Source organism: Arvicola amphibius, chromosome 1, assembly GCF_903992535.2.
Source record: "Arvicola amphibius chromosome 1, mArvAmp1.2, whole genome shotgun sequence".
Lineage (NCBI taxonomy): Eukaryota > Metazoa > Chordata > Mammalia > Rodentia > Cricetidae > Arvicola > Arvicola amphibius.
This window is the reverse complement of record NC_052047.1, coordinates 93,895,004-93,913,894: the sequence shown is the minus strand read 5'-3', so window position 1 is coordinate 93,913,894 and position 18,891 is coordinate 93,895,004. Positions and strand designations below refer to the sequence as shown.

At 54.4% G+C, this 18,891-nt stretch overlaps 1 protein-coding gene across 2 annotated transcripts; it reads right to left on the bottom strand.

Annotated features, from left to right (window-relative positions):
* Positions 1-815: 815 nt before the first annotated feature.
* On the bottom strand, positions 816-18,882 carry Uhrf1 (ubiquitin like with PHD and ring finger domains 1). 2 transcript variants are annotated; one of them, XM_038340307.1, is made up of 17 exons: positions 18,746-18,882; positions 17,112-17,276; positions 11,977-12,219; positions 10,975-11,135; positions 9,476-9,691; positions 8,737-8,840; positions 8,451-8,661; positions 7,198-7,321; positions 7,013-7,120; positions 6,621-6,725; positions 5,538-5,644; positions 4,242-4,401; positions 4,018-4,155; positions 2,140-2,257; positions 1,885-2,027; positions 1,426-1,530; positions 816-1,188 (listed from the first exon to the last, which is right to left on the bottom strand). In XM_038340307.1, exons 2-17 carry the CDS (start codon positions 17,262-17,264, stop codon positions 1,042-1,044), a joined length of 2,343 nt encoding a protein of 780 aa, XP_038196235.1. In that variant the 5' UTR covers positions 17,265-17,276; positions 18,746-18,882; the 3' UTR covers positions 816-1,041. The 2 variants fall into 2 exon arrangements, with proteins under 2 accessions (XP_038196235.1, XP_038196242.1); XM_038340314.1 differs by having other exon boundaries at positions 8,451-8,637.
* Between the last annotated feature and the right edge of the window lie 9 nt (positions 18,883-18,891).

The following is an 18,891-nucleotide window of genomic DNA, read 5'->3' as shown; positions in this document are numbered from 1 at the left end:
GGAATTCCGTTTTCTTCCCTAATATGTTAACAATCTAACAAAACAAACAAAAAACCCACAAAACACAAAAAGTGACCCTTAAAACAGTGCTGTCCTGTCTGCCTGCAGTTACGTTATGTGTTCAGTTCCCTTGCTCTACTGAGGTACTCCTGCACACTTTGGCAAAGCTACCAGTTACAAAAGAAAACAAAACCCAACCTCGCAATCACAGTCTTCAGTACAGGCTGTAACTAAAGAAATTCATCAAGGAAACCATTCATCCCGTTAGAAAAATAAACCCTCAGAATTTTCAGCTGCTGAGTTAAAAACAAGATGAGAACTGGTTGCTACACCTCAAGCCTCCACGAAACCCAACCAGTGAGCACCCAGTGGCCAGGCTTCCAAGATGGGCATCGGACAATTCGGAGCTGATGGCAGTGGAAGGGGTGGTGAGCCGAGGGCGCATGGTCAGCTTCGCCTCAGCCGGTGCCCTGACCTGAGGTCACAGCCAAGTCCCGCTGAAGGAGTGTCAGCTAGGCCCCAGAGGCACCCATGAGGATGGCAACGCCAGGGCTGAGGCTGGCCCAGGGTCCCCCCCTTCAGGTCTTCTGTGACGGCCTGAGGCATGGCTGCCAGAGAGATACACCTGGTCTTTTCAGAGATGGTTAAGAGTTGTTCTAGGCAGCTGCTCTCGAGGTGAGAACTGACAACATGGCACTGAGGTTGGTGAGGGCTCAACAGTTTCCAAATCCATCTCCAAAAAGTAAAAGAAAAGGCAGGGTTCTTTTTCCCTTCTCTTGGAGACTTATAGACATTGTACATACATATATACATACACACACACGTGTGTGTGTGTATGTATAGTTTAAAAAAAGGAGAGAAAAGAAAAAAAAAAGAAATGAAAGACAGACGTCCAAGTGGTAGCCAGATCATAGTATTCCTGGTTAACTGGAAATCAAGGCAGACGGGTCACCAGGGGCAGATGTGGAAGGACAACACCTTCAAGCTAAGCCCACTAAGAACTCGAAGCAGGATCGAGGGCTCTCCGCCTGGTTCGCGGCATCACCGGCCGCTGCCGTAGCCAGGAAAGAGCTGGTTGAGAATGGTCTGCAAAGGCTGATTCACCCGGGTTGGGGAGCTGTGGTCCAGGTCGCAGCGACAGGCTGGGCAGCTGAACACCTCGGCCCGGAAGGACCTGTCCAGGCAGTCCTGCATGAGACATAGGCAGGGTGAAGGGGGCAACTGGGAGCAGCCACACAGGCACTCAGGGCTCCCTTCTGCCCCTCGTGCCCACTCAGGACTCTGAGCTCCTTCCTGGTAGTTCCTGGCACTGTCCTAGAGGAGGTTAGTGTATGGGAGCCTGGGTCTCTAAAAAGGATAAGGCTGAGGGAACAGCCATGACACCCCAAGAGTGCAGGCAGTGGATCCAGGCACCCGCCTCCTCACCTTGCAGACATTGTGCAGACACACGGTGGTGACAGGCCGGAACACCAGCTCCTGGCAGCAGATGCACTGGAAAGCCTCATTCACCTTGCTCAGAAAGACCTGGTACTGCAGAGTGGGCATGGGAGGGCACACTTCCATCACCTCACCCACCACAAGACAGAAACCCCAGCCCCATTTGCGCCTCAGCGACACTGAGGACACTGTGGTTTGAGGCAGAAAGCCTCAGACAGTACAGGCTGGTAGCCCTGTGCAGTCGACCCAGCCCAGACCTGGACTTTCCGCCCTGAAGGCACAAACAAGGCCTGCACTGACTGTCTCAGTGTGGGACATGGGAAGTTCCAGAGGCAGCTGCACACCCACGGGAACAGGCTATGTGAGGCCATATTGTAGTGCTGCCACAGGCTACGACATGGACTCTGACCCTGCTTGCCCACAGGAGGATGGGGCCCCGTGGCTCACCGGCCCACCCTGAAGCGAGCTCAGCACATCATCCCACAGCTTGGCATTGCTCTTGTCCTCCTTGATGAGGTTGGCCTGCTCCACAGGGAGCGTGAAGGGCTCCAGTTTGCTCTTCTTGGAGACACGTGTATTAGTGGCCTGTCCTGGGGGGCGGGGACACAAAACAAGATCTGTGAGAAGCTAATGAACACTTCAGACATGTAGGACAGACAGGAAGTCAAGACAGAAGGGAAGTCGGGATGGACCGACACCCACCTGTGGTTTTCCGCTTGCACAAGCCTGTCTTAGAGGGCGATTCCTTCTCCAAGGCCTTGGCTCGGCACTTCTTACTCTTCTCTTTGCTAGCCAAGGCCTCCAAGTAGCCTTCGGGGTACTGAAAGGAGAGAGGTTGTGGGCAAAAGTCAGGACCCAGCCCATCCGTCAGGGCCACAGTGTCATCACCTAGCAAGCTCTTGGGTACCTGAGGGCATTACTGGACAAGCATGAGGGCTAGGTGTGGCAGGGCTGGGATCTTTCCCCCATAGCCCCCTATAAGCCAGCCGGGGCTATGGGGGGAAGATCCCTACCCAAAATAAGAGCCAGGGGTGACAGCACACTCCTGTCACCCTGCACTAGAGGTCAAGAGAGGGTCAGGAGGTCAAAAGTCATTCTGGGCTATGTAGAAACTTCAAGACTAGCCTGGGCTACATGAAGCCAGGTGTGGTGGCACCCAATCTGTGACCCAGCACCCAGGAAACTGAGGCAGGACTGTTGAGTTACAGGCCAGCCATGAGAATGGGATCTTCAAAAACCACAGAAAAACTAAGCTTACCAGTCCTACCACTGACCCTGTAACAGCCCTTCAGCCCACTTCCTGGAGCACTTGCGCGCGTGAGAACATGCAGATGCTTCTGCACATCTGCTGTACCATCAGTGCAGGCCCCAACACCTGGGGACAGATGCCATCATGTCCCATGGGTCACTAAGAGTCCTTAAATAGTCCTCAACAGGATACACAGGATACAAGCATGACTAGAGCCTCAGGGCAAACATCCACCCACCACGTGGATATAAAATGATCTGGCTGCAAAGAGGTGAGGTGGCTGCAGGGGATTCACATTCTTACCTGCCCACCCCCACTGCCTGTTTTCTATCAGTTCTGGTAGCTTCTTTCTGCTGATGCTGGAGGGGTCACGGGTCAGAGGTTGGAGGGGCAGAAGCAACATTAGCTACAGGTGTGGCTGGTTGGATGTGTCACCTGTGTGCCCTCAGCCACTCATAACCTCAACGTTTCTACATTTTATTTTTTTATATTTATTATGTATACAGTATTCTGTCTACTTGTATGCCTTCAGGCCAGAAGAGGGCACCAGATCTCATTACAGATGGTTGTGAGCCACCATGTGGTTGCTGGGAATTGAACTCAGGACCTTTGGAAGAGCAGTCAGTGCTCTTAACCACTGAGCCATCTCTCCAGCCCTCTACATTAATTTTCAGTGTATAGTGTACTGCCTCCGAGTGTCTGTGCCAGGTGTGTGCAGTGCCTGCAGAGGCGGACAGGCTCCAGGACTGGAGTTACACATGCTGGAAGTGTGGACTGGAGTTACACATGCTAGGAGTGTGTACAGAGGACTGGAGGGGTGTGTGTGTGTGTGTGTGTGTGTACACACGCAGTACCTGTGGAGGCTGGGACTGTTGTTACACATGCTGAGTCGCCATGTAGGTGCTAGGTATCAAACTGGGGTCCTCTGCAAGAACAGCCAGTGATATTAACTGAGCCATCTCTCTTCGTCCCCATATTTGAGTTTGAGGCAGGATCTCATGTAGGCCAAGCTGGCCTTGAACCCCTGATCCTGATTTATGTTTGCCTGGGACAGAACACAGGCTTTGTATAGAAGAATGCTCTACCCACTGAGCTGCAGAACTAGCCCTGGTTTTGTTCAGAGGGTCTTGCTATGCAGCCCAGGCTGGTCTCAGCCTTTGACGACCTGCTGGTAGTTGAGAAAGGGACCCTGGGAAGTCTGGGGCCTGGAAGCAGAATGGAAGTAGAACAGGTGTCCCCACTGCTAACGCCCATCATGACGGGCAATGAGCTCCACAGAAAACAAGCCTCAGAGAGGGAGAGCTGGAGCCCCTGACCTCCAGGCCACACACCTGCATAGTGAGCCCCAGCTGCCGCATGCGGTCCTTGCCCTCCCGGGTCCAGGGCCCAGGCTCCGTGTCATCCCGTCGCAGGAGGTAGCGCCACACAAGGAAGCCAGATTTGCCCTTTTCTGGCCAGTACTTCACCACCTGTGGAAAGAACAGTGTGGCTAGTATAGTGTGGCGCAGGAAGCTCGGGGACACGGGCAGGACACAGGCAGGCGCTCACGACCCACCTTGTAGATGCCGTCGTAGCGGTTGCCCTCTGCGGGCGCGTACTTGCTGTGTTTCCCACCCTTCATGTTGCGGACGACACGCACTGGCTTCCCCTGGCGCCAGTCCTTGGCCTCTGCCCCGTTCTCACTGATTTTGGAGTTGCAGTTTAGCGCCAGAGCCCTTTGGGGAACACAACACGGGGGAAGTCACACCCTGGCACCCACAGATACACAGACCTCGTCACCATAGGACATCAGGACAAGATTACTGGCATTGGCCAGAAGCTGCGGGAGGCTGCTGTCTGATCTAATGGTCCCCACAAGGCACGGGTTTTCCAGAGGCTGGAGAGTGGGTGTTCTTGCAGAGCTCCCAATGTGATTCCCAGCACCTACATGGTGGTCACAACCATCGCTGACTCCAGACCCAGGGGATCCAGCGCCCTCTCCTGGCCTCCATGTGGCACTGCACCCAAGTAGCGCACAGGCTTGCAGGCAACACACTCACTCATACACATGAAATAATTCTTTAAATATCCACCAGAAGTCCCTGTGTTGAGGGCAGAGCTACAGGAAATGTAACTTTTAAGGCACAGGGCCTGGCAGCATCACAGGTGCTAGAGAATAGGACTGTAGGACTCCAGTGTCCTCTCCATTCTCCTGCACTGCCCAAGTGCCACACATGGCTGCCTTGTGTTGCCCCCTAGTGGGAGCCTCAAGACAAAGGCTCAATCAAGCACAGCACAACCCAGATGCATAGAGCAGCCAGGAAACCCTGCCCCTAAGCTAATAGTCTCAGGATCTGTTACAGTAACAAAAGCTGTCTTGTCTATAAACTGGGGGGAGGGAGGGTTGTTTGTTTGATTTTGTTTGTTTTGTTTTTTTCTTTTTTAAGACAGTGTTTCTCTATGTAACAGCCCTGGCTGTCCTGGAACTAGCTCTTGTAGACCAGACTGGCCTCAAACTCAAAGATCCCCGTCTCTGCCTCTGCTGGGATTAAGGGCACCAGCACCCAGGGGTTTATTACTTCAACAGAAACCTTTATAGGCTCACATTTTCAGGATTTGTTACAGTAACAAAACCTTTCCCCTCTAAATTACTGAGCTGGATGTTCTGATACAATAACCCTGCGCTGAGCTGAGCTACACCCTGGCTGTGCAGCAGAACAGACCCTGCCCAGGATGCCACCTCCATACTGAGATGGCAGTGATACCCCTGGCTGGGATTGTGGCCACGACAGAGGTCCATCATGAGGCAACCTGTGCCATCATGAGGCAACCTGTGCCCCCACCCTCCACAGGATGCCAAGCTTCCACACACCTGTTGGTGTTGGTAAGCTTCTGGTCAGAGGACTGTCCTGCCGTACGCTTGTTGCCTGAGAGGTCCCGGCCACCGCTCCCTGTGTATGTGAAGGAATTGCCGTTGTCCTGCAATGGGGAAGAAGGGCTGCGTGAGCCCTCGGCATAGAGGATAAGCCCTGCCCGAATCAATGAGGACAAGAGGTGTGGACCCAGAGGAGACAGTGAGATTATGGGAGGGGTGGAGAGTGAGGGTCAGTGGCACACAGCAGGCCCAGAAGACGCGGAGGCACCGTACCCCCGTAACAAAAAGAGACCAAGTTCAGTCCTTTGAAATGCCACTAAGACCTGTTCCCAACACAAAGGGTCCTTGAAGGCTATGAGCAGTGACATGAGCCAGACACAGGGACAGATACCACAGGGCCCCATGTCCTGGACCCCAAAATTGTCAAGCCCACAGAAAGAGGGAGGACAGCATGTGCCGGAGAAAGGCTCTGACACTGGTGGTCAAGTGTCTCAGGGGACAGAGGCTCAGTGGGAGGAAGATGCAAAGTTCTAGAGGCAGATGGCAGAGAGAAGTACCTGACACCATCGCCATGCTGGGTGCTTCCTAGGCCAAGAAGGGTCAGGCCGCCCTCCACCAGCGGGTGCGGAATGTTCACCACACCCTGTAATTTCCCACCTTCCCTTCTAATTAAGCAGCCATCACACCCCACAAGATAGCCTGGAACGAGAAGCCAGCCCAGCTCCTGTCGCCCTCACCACGCTAAGGCATCCTCAGAGTTGATTTTTCTTTCCTTATAAAATTGAAAGACTTATTTTTGTGCTTATATGTAACAGCTCATGACATCTTCTCCAGCAGAAATGAGCCACACATGTTGCCACTCTTGCTGTCTGGGGACATATTAGGTGGACACGAGTGACTACAACAAGCTGACAGCACGACCTGGCAACTCCGGCCAGCACTGAGGGCCCAAGGGGGAGACCGGACAGAATGAGAGAGGGTGCAAAACTCCTGAGGGCTCGGTCATGGTGGATGGCGCGGGAAAGCCAGAGTGGGAGGCCATGGGGGGGGGGGGGGGGATGAAGGAGGCGCAGTGCTCACCACATCATCCTCGTAGCCACCAGCCAGCACCAATGAGTAAGCACCGTCATTACTCCGCCCATGGATGCCAGCCACATGCGGCCGATGCACACCAGACTCACTGACCTGTGAACACGGTCAAAAGACCCATTCCATCTCCTGGGAACTGTGACCCTGTCCAAACCCCAGGATGACAGTCCCTGACAAGAACACACTGGCCCAATGGCTGAGTCCAGCTCCCATAAAAGCGCTGGCCGTGATAGGGATAAAGGATCACGCTGCAACCCGGCACCCTCCTCCAAGCAGGCAGCCTCTTGAACCCCACTCGGCAGCATTTCCTGCCCCTAGCCACATCTGAGACACAAACTCAAAAGATAAATAAATGTCTGGAACCCCGTGACATCAGCAGATACCTGGACTCTGAAGCGCCACATGGTGCCCACAGGGACGCCAGGGATGGGCCCGAAGTGGTTGGCGGGCACGATGGTACACTCTCTGGTGCGGCCCACACAGGCCATGCCCTGCCATGTGGAGAGGGCTGTGTGAGCACTGGGAGTGCGGAACAAGGACAGAACAGAACAGGATGTGTGCGCCTCACCTTGCCCCAGTCCCGACGGGAGGATGACGTAGCTGATGCCATCTTTGCCTTCTTCTTGCTTTGCTTCAGCTTCTCACCTGCTTGCACCACCTCGCTGGAGTCGGTCCGGCAGCTGGGGCAGTACCTGGGACAACAAGAATGTCACCTGTATATGGCCCGATACCCAAGCGCAAAAGACAAATGGAGTCCTTCCCCCAGACACCTCACACAGGCCAGAGATGGGGGACACAGCCCACTGGCTGTTCGGAAATAAGGTCGCTAGAGCTCAATCAAATAGGAAACTTGGGTTCCCAGGCAGCAGTGAGCATGCTCCAGCATCTGCAGCCATGGGCAGCTGGAGGCACAGAGTTAAACTCCAGGCTGGACCATCCCTACAGCATCCCTGCCAATGTTCTATAGGACATGGGTTTCCTCAGCCTTCTGCTAAAAGCCCTGCCTGAGAAGGCCAGTGAAATAACCAGTGGGGAGCCACCAAGCCTCAGGACTTGCATTTAATCCCCCGGGCCTACACAGTGGAGAGAACTGGCTCCCAAGAGTTGTTTCCTAATCGCCACACATACAAAAGAGCACAGCTAGCCGGGCGGTGGTGGCGCACGCCTTTAATCCCAGCACTTGGGAGGCAGAGGCAGGCGGATCTCTGTGAGTTCGAGACCAGCCTGGTCTACAAGAGCTAGTTCCAGGACAGGCTCCAAAGCTACAGAGAAACCCTGTCTCGAAAAACAAAAAACAAAAAAACAAAAAAAAAAAAAAAAAAGAGCACAGCTTTCCCACGGAGGCAGAAGCAGGTGGATCTCTGTGAGTTCCAGGTCAGCCTGGTCTACAGAGCGAGTTCCAGGACAGCCAGGGCTACTCAGTCTTGCCTCAAGAAAATCAAATCAAAAATAAGAACAACGAAAAGCAAATCGCAATGCTGAGTAAGGGAGCGGGCATGAGTCCCCTGATAGGGCTCACCTCCCCTGCTGCCAGAGCCTCGGGTGTCCTGACCTGCACAGGCTCAGGCAGCCACATCACTGCCAGGAACTCAAGTGTTCAAGTGCAGTCAGAGTGGGACAGGGCACCCAGTGCCAGGTCTGAGGGACACGAGCTAGTCCCTCAATGCTAGGCACCAGCACAATGTTCTCCTCTAAGCCTGCAGCCAAGCTGGCAGGCAGCAGGCCCCAGGACCCTCCTGTCACTGCTCCCCCAGCACCAAGTTCTCACACCTAACAGCCACACCCAGCATTTGATTCAAACTCTAGAAATCCACCACTCACCACTCAGGCTCAGGGGGGACGGAAGTAAGCGGTGGCTGCAGACAGTAGAGGTGGAAGGCCATGTCACACTCATCACACAGCACCTGCTTCTCAGGAGCCTCACGCCCGCCGCACACGTGGCAGGCACACTTGCGACACAGTTTGTTCTCGTCGTCCTTGCAGTACTGGCAGGACGGGCCGCTCTTCCCTGTTTTCCGGAGGGGAGGAGGGGCTGCAGCAGGCCACCATGCCACCTGGGCCTGCCAACCCCCCACCCAGGAGTGCTCAGGGCCTGACCAGTACTCACGCTGTGAGGGGTTCCCAATTAAGGGGCTCCTCTCATTAGGGAGCTCAATCTTAAAGACTTCATCCACGAACATGAGCCGGCAGTTGTTGAGCTGAGAATCGTTTCTGCAGAACATCCCCAAACATTAGAGCACTGTGGGGCTGAGCCTGTCTGAAGACAGGCTTTCAGATCTACTGCCAAGGATGAGGCAGGAAGGCAGCTCGAGCCCAGCTGGGCTCCTCCCCATTGGTTTCTGAATGTGTGTTTCTCCTATGCCACACACAGGTCAGAGCACCCTCACTGTCCATCCTCGACGTTTGCGTACACGTCACGTGTCAGACTAGCTGGCCCAGGACACCCAGGAATTCCCATGTCCCTACAGCACTGCTGGATAGCAATAGAGACGGGCACTACTATACAGACAGGCTTTATGTGGCTTCTGGAGATGTTTACATAGCACTGAGTCAAGAGTTTGAAGAGACTGTGGGCAAGAGAATGAGAGCTGGGGCCCTAAATGAGGAAAATGTCCTCGGCCCCTTGGAGGTTCCCAGGCACACTCAGGGCTCCAGGCCTCCTAGAACCACTCAGGCCCACACCCTCCTGTATGTATGGGACATCTCATGTACGGGACAACATGAACATACATAAAGAAGCCTATGGAAAGCCGAGTCTGAGGGCTGCGGAGGTAACTGTGTCCAGGGAATGGCCAGTGTGAGGATAAGGGAGGACAGCGGGGTCCCTGTCCAGGCAGGCCACTCACAAGAGCATGACGTTGCCATACAGCTCCCGCGCCGTCCTGGTCTGCCGCTTCCTACAGATCTCAACGTCATACCAGAAGCCACGCTTCCTGGGGTAGTCCACATTGTAGTTGGCCATTACCACCTGGCCCACCTCCAGGTCCTCCCACGGGATCACAGTGCGGGCACGGGCACGGACATTCTTGGCTTTGACGACCTCCACTCCACTCTCTGGGTAGCTGCAAGCAAAGCCCCAAACTCAGATACCCGAGGCCACCACATGCTGTCCCTAAACAGGCCCAGAAGTGGGAGCATGGGGAGCCATATTCTGGGTGACCCTGGCCATCTATGCTGGTGGGCCAGGTATGTGGAACATATAGACAAATGTGACTCACAGAATGACCTGATCCCCATCCCAGCAACCAGGAGACAGCAATTTGTAAAGAAGGTTCTTTGCAGTGAGGTAAGCCTGATAGAGGGGGAACAGCTCTGGGCTCTCAGGAGAGAAGTGAGGTGGCCATGCGCCCAGAACCGCCAAGTCAGGGCAGCTTGGGAGGGTTGACCTGGGGACCAGACTGGGAAGTTATGAGTAGGGAAAGCGAGTGTTTCTCCACACACACGTATTAAGCGTATACACGGACGTGTGTGGAGGGACTAAGATACCACGGTGCCCCAGAAGTGACTACTACACACAGAGCGCTCTCTGGTAGCCGAGAGCGACATTCACTTTCAGGTCCATCACAGAACTCAGCAAGCATCTTCCACAAAGGATTGCCACACTAAATGGCTATTTCAATAAAGTCAATAAATATTTGACTAAATGGCTTATCAACAACAAGCAGGGCCCACAAATGATCCCAGAGCTAGAACATGAAAATCTCGACAAGACCTCAGTTTATACACTGGGATCTCACTATCCACTGTCTTAGGGAACCATCCAAAGCAGGTGCATGAGCCACCCAAGGCCATGAACAGAAATGACAGCACCTCTCCTCTAGTGAAGGGCTGACACCAGAAACCCAGCATGACCAGAAGCAAGCAGAGTTCAGCAAAGAGCAAGTGCATCTTCCACCTATGGGATGCTGGCCTTACAAAGAAGTTCTGTGGCCTCCCCAGGCCAGGAGGGGCCCCCAAACCCAAGGAAAAAGATGTATATGGCTTAGCTGTCTGCCTGAGGTCTCTCGGCACCACCTACGTCATCAGGTGGAACGTGGACCTGAGATGCCCTGTTGGCCCAGGGACTGAGACCAAAGACCCTCCTAAGAAGGCTGGGACCGAGGACACTCTCAAGAGATCCTCATATCCTCACAGACTGAACAAAAACTGACCAAGGCAGGGCAGCTCACAGCTGGGACCCTAGGGTTAGAGGGCCCTTCATCTAGTCTCAAATGCAAACAGGGCACCAAGGATGAGCCTTCTGTGGCTTCCCCACTCTTGTTCCCTGGCAGCAGTTACTCAGGGAATTCAAGACAGGGGCTCTGGACAGTGCTGGAGACAGGACCAAGCTAGCAATGGCACTCACTCATCATATTTGATATGGTACATGATGTCATCCTCCGGAGTCATGCTGGCACTGGAGCTGCAGGGCTCCTCCTGGGACGGGGCTCTCTTCTGCACCTGGACCACCTGGGCCTCAAACCATGCACCCAAGGTGTTGTCACGCACGTCCACGTACTCATCAACCTACAAGAAGCAAGGAGGCTCAGGGACCTGGCAGCGGGGCAGGACCAGGGTTGAAGATTTGGGTAGTGGGGTGGGCCACACACCAGGCAAGTGTGTCTGCGCCCAGTTATGCCTAAAGGTCTCACTCTCTATTCCAGGTTAGCCCCACAAGCACAAGGGTGCTGCCTCAGCTCCCAGAACACAGGGATGTTGTGAGCTGCCAAGCTGCAGCTGGGAGTAAGCCTCAGCGCTGTGGAGAGCAGACGGTACTGGACAATTCTGAACAGAACTCAGTCAACAACACCCTCTGCTGCCAGAAACTTCTGCTCTGATGGCTCCAACTATCTCAGAGGTTTGATGACGACAGCAAACAAACAGGGACCACAGCGGTCCTAGGGCTCCAGGTGCTGAGCCACATCCCAAGCCTCCACACTCCAGACTGGGATCTCCCATGCAACTCTGGGTCCTGGATAAGAAGCTGTGCTTACACAGGTCAAACACCAACAGGTGGAGTAAGAGCGATGTGCTCACAGAGAAAAGATGGCCCTCATGGGACATTGGTCAGCCTCGAACACAGGCTGGGATTCCTACAGAGGTTCAACGTCCAGTTTGTCAAATGCATTTCAATCTTGATACAACTCTCTGGAAAGAGTTCAAAATGTCAGCTCCTATGCTAGCTGTAGAGGTGAGACCTATAGTACTGCCTATAGTGGGTCACCAGAGTCCCAAGAGACCTGTGTGGATGTCAGTGTAGTAAGGGGCAGGGAGGCTAAGGCACTGCTAGGGTTGGCAGTGTACAAATCTGGGTTGAGGGCAAATGCAGGAAGAAAGCCACTGTCACACGTCCACACAGCCACCTCACCTTGTACAGCCCCAGTTCTGTGTCCTCCCACACAGTCTTGTCATCCCCTTCAGCAGCCCCTTCGCCATGCGTGGACGACTTGTCGGACTCGCTCTGACCCACACCATAGCCAGAGTCAGAGTCTGAGAGCTCCGAATCCCGTTCCTTCGAACTGGAAGGCAGTGCCAGACTCTGGCGCACCAGCAGCTGGATTGTGTCATTGAGGCGCACGTCATAATCAAAGAGTGTGTGGCCGTCCTCCATCTGTGGGGAAACCCAAAACAGATTGTCTTCTCTGAAGGCCTGGCACAGGACGGGTAGATGGGAATACATGGCCAGCAGAAGGGCCATTAAGCCAGTTACGTATTGCTAGGTGGTATTGCCGGAGAGAACTCCTGGAATTGAGGTAGGTACACTGACCAACACATTGTAGGAACCAAGAAGCTCATAGGGACAGACTGTGAAGCCCATGTCCCATTGTGTCTAGGGGCAACCAGACGGGACCCACAGCACAGTCCCCAGAATCCTTTCTAAGGCTCCACCAATTTTCCCCAGGGGCTCAGAGTCATTCATGGCTCCGCAGTATTCCTACCATGTCATCTCTCACCATGGACTCCTTCCCCACTGTGGGCCAGAGGGACCTCCCCTGTGATAGTCACATCCACTGGGAAGGGCTCCCTTAGGGATGGTGTCACCTAGTGCCTTAAAAATGGAAGGGGAGGGGCTGGAGAGATGGCTCAGTGGTTAAGAGCATTGCCAGCTCTTCCAAAGGTCCTGAGTTCAATTCCCAGCAACAGCAACCACATGGTAGCTCATAACCATCTGTAATGAGGTCTGGTGCCCTCTTCTAGCCTGCAGGCATACACACAGACAGAATATTGTATACATAATAAATATTTTTTTTAAATGGAAGGGGAGGTTAGCCGCGCGGTGGTGGCACATGGTGGTGGCGCACACCTTTAATCCCAGCACTGGGAGGCAGAAACAGGGGGATCTCTGTGAGTTTGAGGCCAGCCTGGTCTACAGAACAAGTTCCAGGACAGGTTCCAAAGCTACAGAGAGAAACCCCCTCTCAGAAAAATTAATTAAATAAATAAATAAATAAATAAATAATGGGGGTTTAGTCCCTTCCAGGGACCCTACTGTCATGCAAAGAGCTCTTGGGGTTGCTTTGAATTGCAGTCCCCAGATCCCTGGGGACTATGGGGAAGGCAGGCCCAGTGACCTACTATGATAACTGAGAATAGGCTGAGACTCCTAGTGGGAACAGGACTGTGACACCTAGAGAACAAACTGCGTCTGAGATGGAGGCACCATACAAAATGTCTTCTCTTTAGAACTCTGTGTATGCAGCAACAGGGCTCCCGGGAACAAGTAGGACACCATGGGAAGAGGCAGGACTCTACGGGAACAGGACTCCGCGGGAACACGGGAGACTCTGTGGGAACAGGGACGACCTCGTGGAAACGGGATTCCACGGATGGGGGGACTCCACGGGAATGGGGGGGCTCCATGGAACAGGGGAGACCCCGCGGGAAAGGGACGACTTTGCAGGAACAGTGGGGGGGTGACGACTCTGGGGAACAGGTAGAACTCGCGCGGGAAAGAGACTCAGCTGGAACAGGTGGGACTCTTGGGAAAGAAACTCCGCAGAAAAGGAACTCCCGCATGCTGGAGGGGACTCTGAAATAGACAGCTTGGGAGACCATGTGGTCAGCAGTCCATGACTGCTCTGAACACATGCTTACATTGAGGCCAGCACCCACAGGTCACCATGTCACCCAACACAGGGACTTCTGCACCACAAGTCACACTTGGGGATCCCAAGAAGGGAAAAAGGGCCCAGTATAGAAAGTCCTTCCACAGATGGACAAGCACTGCCACATGCCATCCACAGAATGCAACGCTGCTCAGGAAGCAACTGAGGCCACCTGACATCCATGTGCACGCAATGCATTTATGCGACAGACACATGCACATGCCCAAAGGTTTCAAATACAAAGCAAACCCAGGGGCTGGTGGTCAGCGCTGGGACAGCCAGGAGGTAGGGTGAGGAGGGTGGGTAACCAGACCATAAAACCCCCCAGGCCTGTTATCTAGGAACCCACCAGGCTGCCCCACCATGGTCACAGCTCCCACTCAACAAGCAGGGCAGGATATGGCTGGGCCTGGCTGGGGCAGACTCACCCAGCAACTCCTAACTCACAAGGCCGGTTGAGCAGCTTCTGGCTGCTGTTTCAGGAACTATCAGGCCAGTAGAAGCCTGCACTGGCACATGACCAGGGCAAGGGGTGGGAGTAGTACCCCCAACCCATATCCCACTTGAGTGAGGTCACCCTTGGGGCCATCTGTCACCGGTGACAGGACACTCTAAGAGCCTAAAGTAAAGGCCCAGCTCCCTCCCACTCAATGATCTCAACAATAACTGAGTCCAGCACTGAGTCACACACACCTCCTGCTAATTTCTAAGACTGAAAATGAAACCCAGTAGGGGTTGAGTGTGCACCGGTGTGCATAAGGCCCTGGGCCTCCATCCCCAGCACTACATAAACCAGGCACCTACACGTGCTGTCATCCCATTCCACAAGCAAACAAGTACTTCAGGGTTATCCTTGGCTTCACAGATCTGACTGCAGCCTGGGCTAGTGAGATGGTCAGCACGTGAGGGAGCACGTGAGGGAGCCTGATGCTGAGTTCCTCCCACCCAGAGCCCACAGTGGAAGAAAGATCCTCTGAACCCCACACACTAAAACATATACACAACCAACTAACTAAAAAGTTCAACAAGTAACATTTTCCGACAAGGCAGCTGCTACCCTGCCTCAGCGTCCTGAATAACTAGACAATGTTCAAGATGGCCCTGGTGGCTTTTGTCCACTCTTGGGAGGTCTGCTGTTGTGCTTCCAGTGGAGGGGGTAGGAGACTTGCCTTACTTGGCTTGTCACATGATCCTGGGTGGCGCCTTCCAAGAAAATGGCTCTGGGGCCACAGTCTGAGTTGGGCCTTGGTCCAGCCACTCTGTTCACTTTTTTTTTTTTTTTTTTTTTTTTGGGAACAAGGCTTCACTTTGCCATGGCCCAGACTGACCCTGGATTCCACAGGTAGAGAGAAGACTGGCCCAGTGCTGGAATGACAGATTTGCTGGGTACTGAACTAGGTGGACTCCAGGCTTTGTGCATGCCGGGCAAGCGCTGGACCACTCTCAGCATGGCTGACCTCAATCACCCATGAAACCAGAGGATATGAAGGGAAAGAGAAGTATCCCAAAGGACTCCTGGGTGATGTCTGGAGACTGAACAGTGGGGACCTGGCGTGAAGACCCTTGGCTGATTTTTGGTGCCTCCATCACCGAGTCAGGACCTGCCGAACCCATAACACATCACCATATGCGGTGACAAGTGGTCAGCCATGCTTGCTATCGGGACATGAGAGTTAGCTGTCCCTGAACAGAGAGGAGCAAGGAAGTTAAGCGACATTAAAGTCTGCACATGCTCAGCATATTTCCATGGGTGGTTTTAAGAAAACACAAAATCCGTCTACCAGACACATCTCACTTTTCCCTGGCAGGGACAATGCCCAGCATCCCCTCCCACTTACCTACCACCCTGCTCAGAGATAACGGGGGGGGGGGGGGGGGGGGGAGTGTCAGCACACACCAACTCCCTGACACCAGCCCGCTCCTTTTAGCTTTGAAGTCAGGCCACAAGAAATAAGGAGAAAGCCAGGGCATCGTGAACCTTCCGTAAGAACGACCTACTTGCATGGTTTCTGTTGCCATCAAGCACCACAGAAGCGACCTTTCCCCAGCCCCTTGCTTCCTCCCCATGGCCTGCTGCAGCTGCCTCAGAAACCGGAAGCCAACGCCTGCTCCCTAACAAAGCGACAGCATGAAGGGAGCTAGGAAAAGGGATCAGGCAGTAGCATGGGCTGTGGATGGTCACCCTTGAGAGGCAGAGGCAGGTGGTTCTAAGTTCAGGGCCAGCCTAGGCTATGTGAAACTGTCTCTCAATAAAAACATAACGCTGCTCAGGGAGAACCTGAACAATCATTTCCACTAGCTGAGATGGTCCAAGGAGGAAGCGAACCCAATGACTTGACAAAAGGCAGAGGTGCCAGCAGAAAGCCAAGGGGATGGTGTGGAATCTCTGCAGGGGTAAGGCTACTAAAGTTTGTCTTTCAGACCCGATGTACACTTGTCCAGCTATAGTTTCCAGGAGAGACACACCGCTAAACCGACACATAGGGAATGGAATGAAATGAGCCGTCGTGGCGGGCAATCAGACATGGTTCCCACACACCACCCAGCTGCGCCAAGGAAACTCCATGACTGGGGGCAGGGAAGCACAGCCCTGCCATCACCAGGGCACAGCCAGTTAAAGAAATGAACCTGGACACCAGAGGGCGGCAGTGCCCTGCCCAGCCACAAAGGCGGTACAGGTTGTGAAAACAAGGACTTCAGATCTACTTAGGACCCTTGGCCACCAGCTGCAGCGCACCCGACTCCAAACAAACCCCTGCAGGCACGGACCCTACCCCAGAGATCCCAATGCTGGCACATGCTACTCACAGCACCGCAAGACGCCAATTAAAAAAAAAAAAAAAAAGCCCAGCCAGGTACCAATGATAACCATTCCCAACGCGGGCAGCTGGGCTAGAGAGATGGCCATTCTGAAGGCCAGAGAGCTGGACAAAAAGGAAGTAGTGAGGTGCAACAACAAGGGGCTAACCCAAGCCCTTTTCCCCGTAAGCCTAATCGAATAAAATTCCTAATTCATGAGTGAAGTGGATCCATGGGAGGTTTAATGTCTCATGGGAGCAAGCTGTGGGCTATCACGGTGGATTTCAAAAGGAAAATCTGGTCCCCTTTCACTGCTAGCACGTGAAGACTGTTGGAGAAACTTTAATCCGCAACCTCCTGGAGCCCTCTGTTGGCCACTTCAAGCTTTTTTTCTCAAGAAAAATGATTTAGAAGACTTTAAAGGAGAACTAAAAAGGTAGCAAGTTTTGCAGCACAGAGACCAGTCTTTGTTCACCCTTCCCCCCAGCATCTGAAGCAACCGACAAGGGGGGGAGCACTCTTGCTTGGTGGCTTTGAGAGGCAGGGTGCCTGGGACAAAGCTCGGTGGGTGGGTGGAAAGCTGGGGTGGCCACTTTACCTGTTTCCCCCTGTAAAAGAGTCTTTGCAGTTGGGGTTCCACGTGAAACATCTCCGCAATCTTTTTTCTCAGCTCCTGCACTTTGGTCAACCTAGACAGGGAGTCCACGGTGCGGGTCTCCTTCCCATCCATGGTTCGGACCTGGATCCACATGGTGCTGATACACTGGAGGGATAGAGAGAAAAGGGGGGGGACTCGTGTCAGTATGGCCGGCCTGCAGGCAGGAAGTGGGGGGTCCCTCGCCCTAGCAGCTTTCTTTACATCTGACTGAGCAAGAGACTCCCAGGATCAACCTCCTGAGGTCCTGGCCCCTCTACTCGGCCAGACTGCGCCTTGGAGGACCAGGTGGCATAAATTAGGCGCTTAATATTTTAATGACTGGTGACACTTGAGCGTGGACCGCCAAAGATATACTGGGTGATCCAAGACAATCCACGATGTCTTCCAAGAAGGGGAAGGAAAAAAAAAAAAGTAATACCCGTGGCGAGAGAAAGGCCTGCCTGGTCAGGCAGAGTGGTCGTAGCTACTCATTCATTCATTCACCCATTCATTCATTCATTCATTCCACAGTAATGGGAACTCGCCAACTCCGAAACGGACCAGAACTTCTCAAGTCCCGGGAGAGGGAACTCGGTCACAGAAGTCAGAACCCCCACCCCCCGGACACCACTCGGGACTCCCCTCGGAGTTCCGGGCCGGTGCCCCCCGCGCGCGTGCGCGGAATAGGGCCCCCCCCCCGCCGTGGCCATGGCAACCGGCAGTCCCGGGCCGGTCACCCGCGCGCCCGCGCTCGTGGCTAGAAACTCACCTGGGCCCCACGTGCGGCTGACTACCCTGACCAACTCCCGGGATACCGACCCTGGCCTCTTGGGACGGCGCTTTAAAGACCCTTAGGCCCGGAGCCCACGCCCACACCCTCCGCTGCCGCCAGGGTCCGACCCCCGGAGCCGCACCGTTTAAGTTCCGCCCTTCCAGAGAGCCTGCTGCTGATTGGCTGTTCCCGGGTTGTATGCCCCGCCCACCTTGCACACAATTGGCCAAAATGGACTCGGAGCAGCCAGGGCGCGCGAAACCCGACTCAGGCGCGACAATTGAATCGCGGGGAGCGTCCGCGCGCAGGCGCGGAGTCGCGTGTACTCCCCCGCTATACCCCACGCGTTTCCCGGGGACTCAGCGGCACCCGGGAGGGTCAAAAACCGGGTGCAGCATGAAGGACGCTCCTCAAATTACCCCTCAACGGACGGAGAAGCACGCATGCGCGGTGGGTCTCTGCCATGCCCAGAGCCACGCGCGGGAAAATTTTGCCAAGTTTTGGGGTGTAATCGTGTTTGCGGGGCCAGAGATGAGGATCCAACGTGGAGGATACAGTTCGGATTCCCCTCACACGCGGTGCGGAAGCACGCGTGGGCAATGGCTCTCTGCAAATCTCATCCCACGCGCGGGAAAGTTTGCAAAGTCCCCCCCAACCCTCCGCCAACGTTGTGCGGCTAGCCAGGCAGGAGGTTCGGCGTGTAAGACTGGAAGACCTCGGATCCCCTGAAGTAAGCCCAGTGGCCACGCGTGGAAAGTACTCTGCAGTTTTGCGCTGCGCCCGGCCGTGCCACTGTGTGCGCACAGCCTGCTCTCCCACTCACCTCTCCCGCGGCGGCGATCCGGACTGTACTCAGGCCTGGAGTGCCTGTTCCTGGTTAGGGCTCTGGGGTTGGGTGACCGAGGAGGGAGCCGCGTGCGTGGCAGAGGACCTGAATGAGCCCGGGAGCGCGCGATCCTTCCAGCCGCT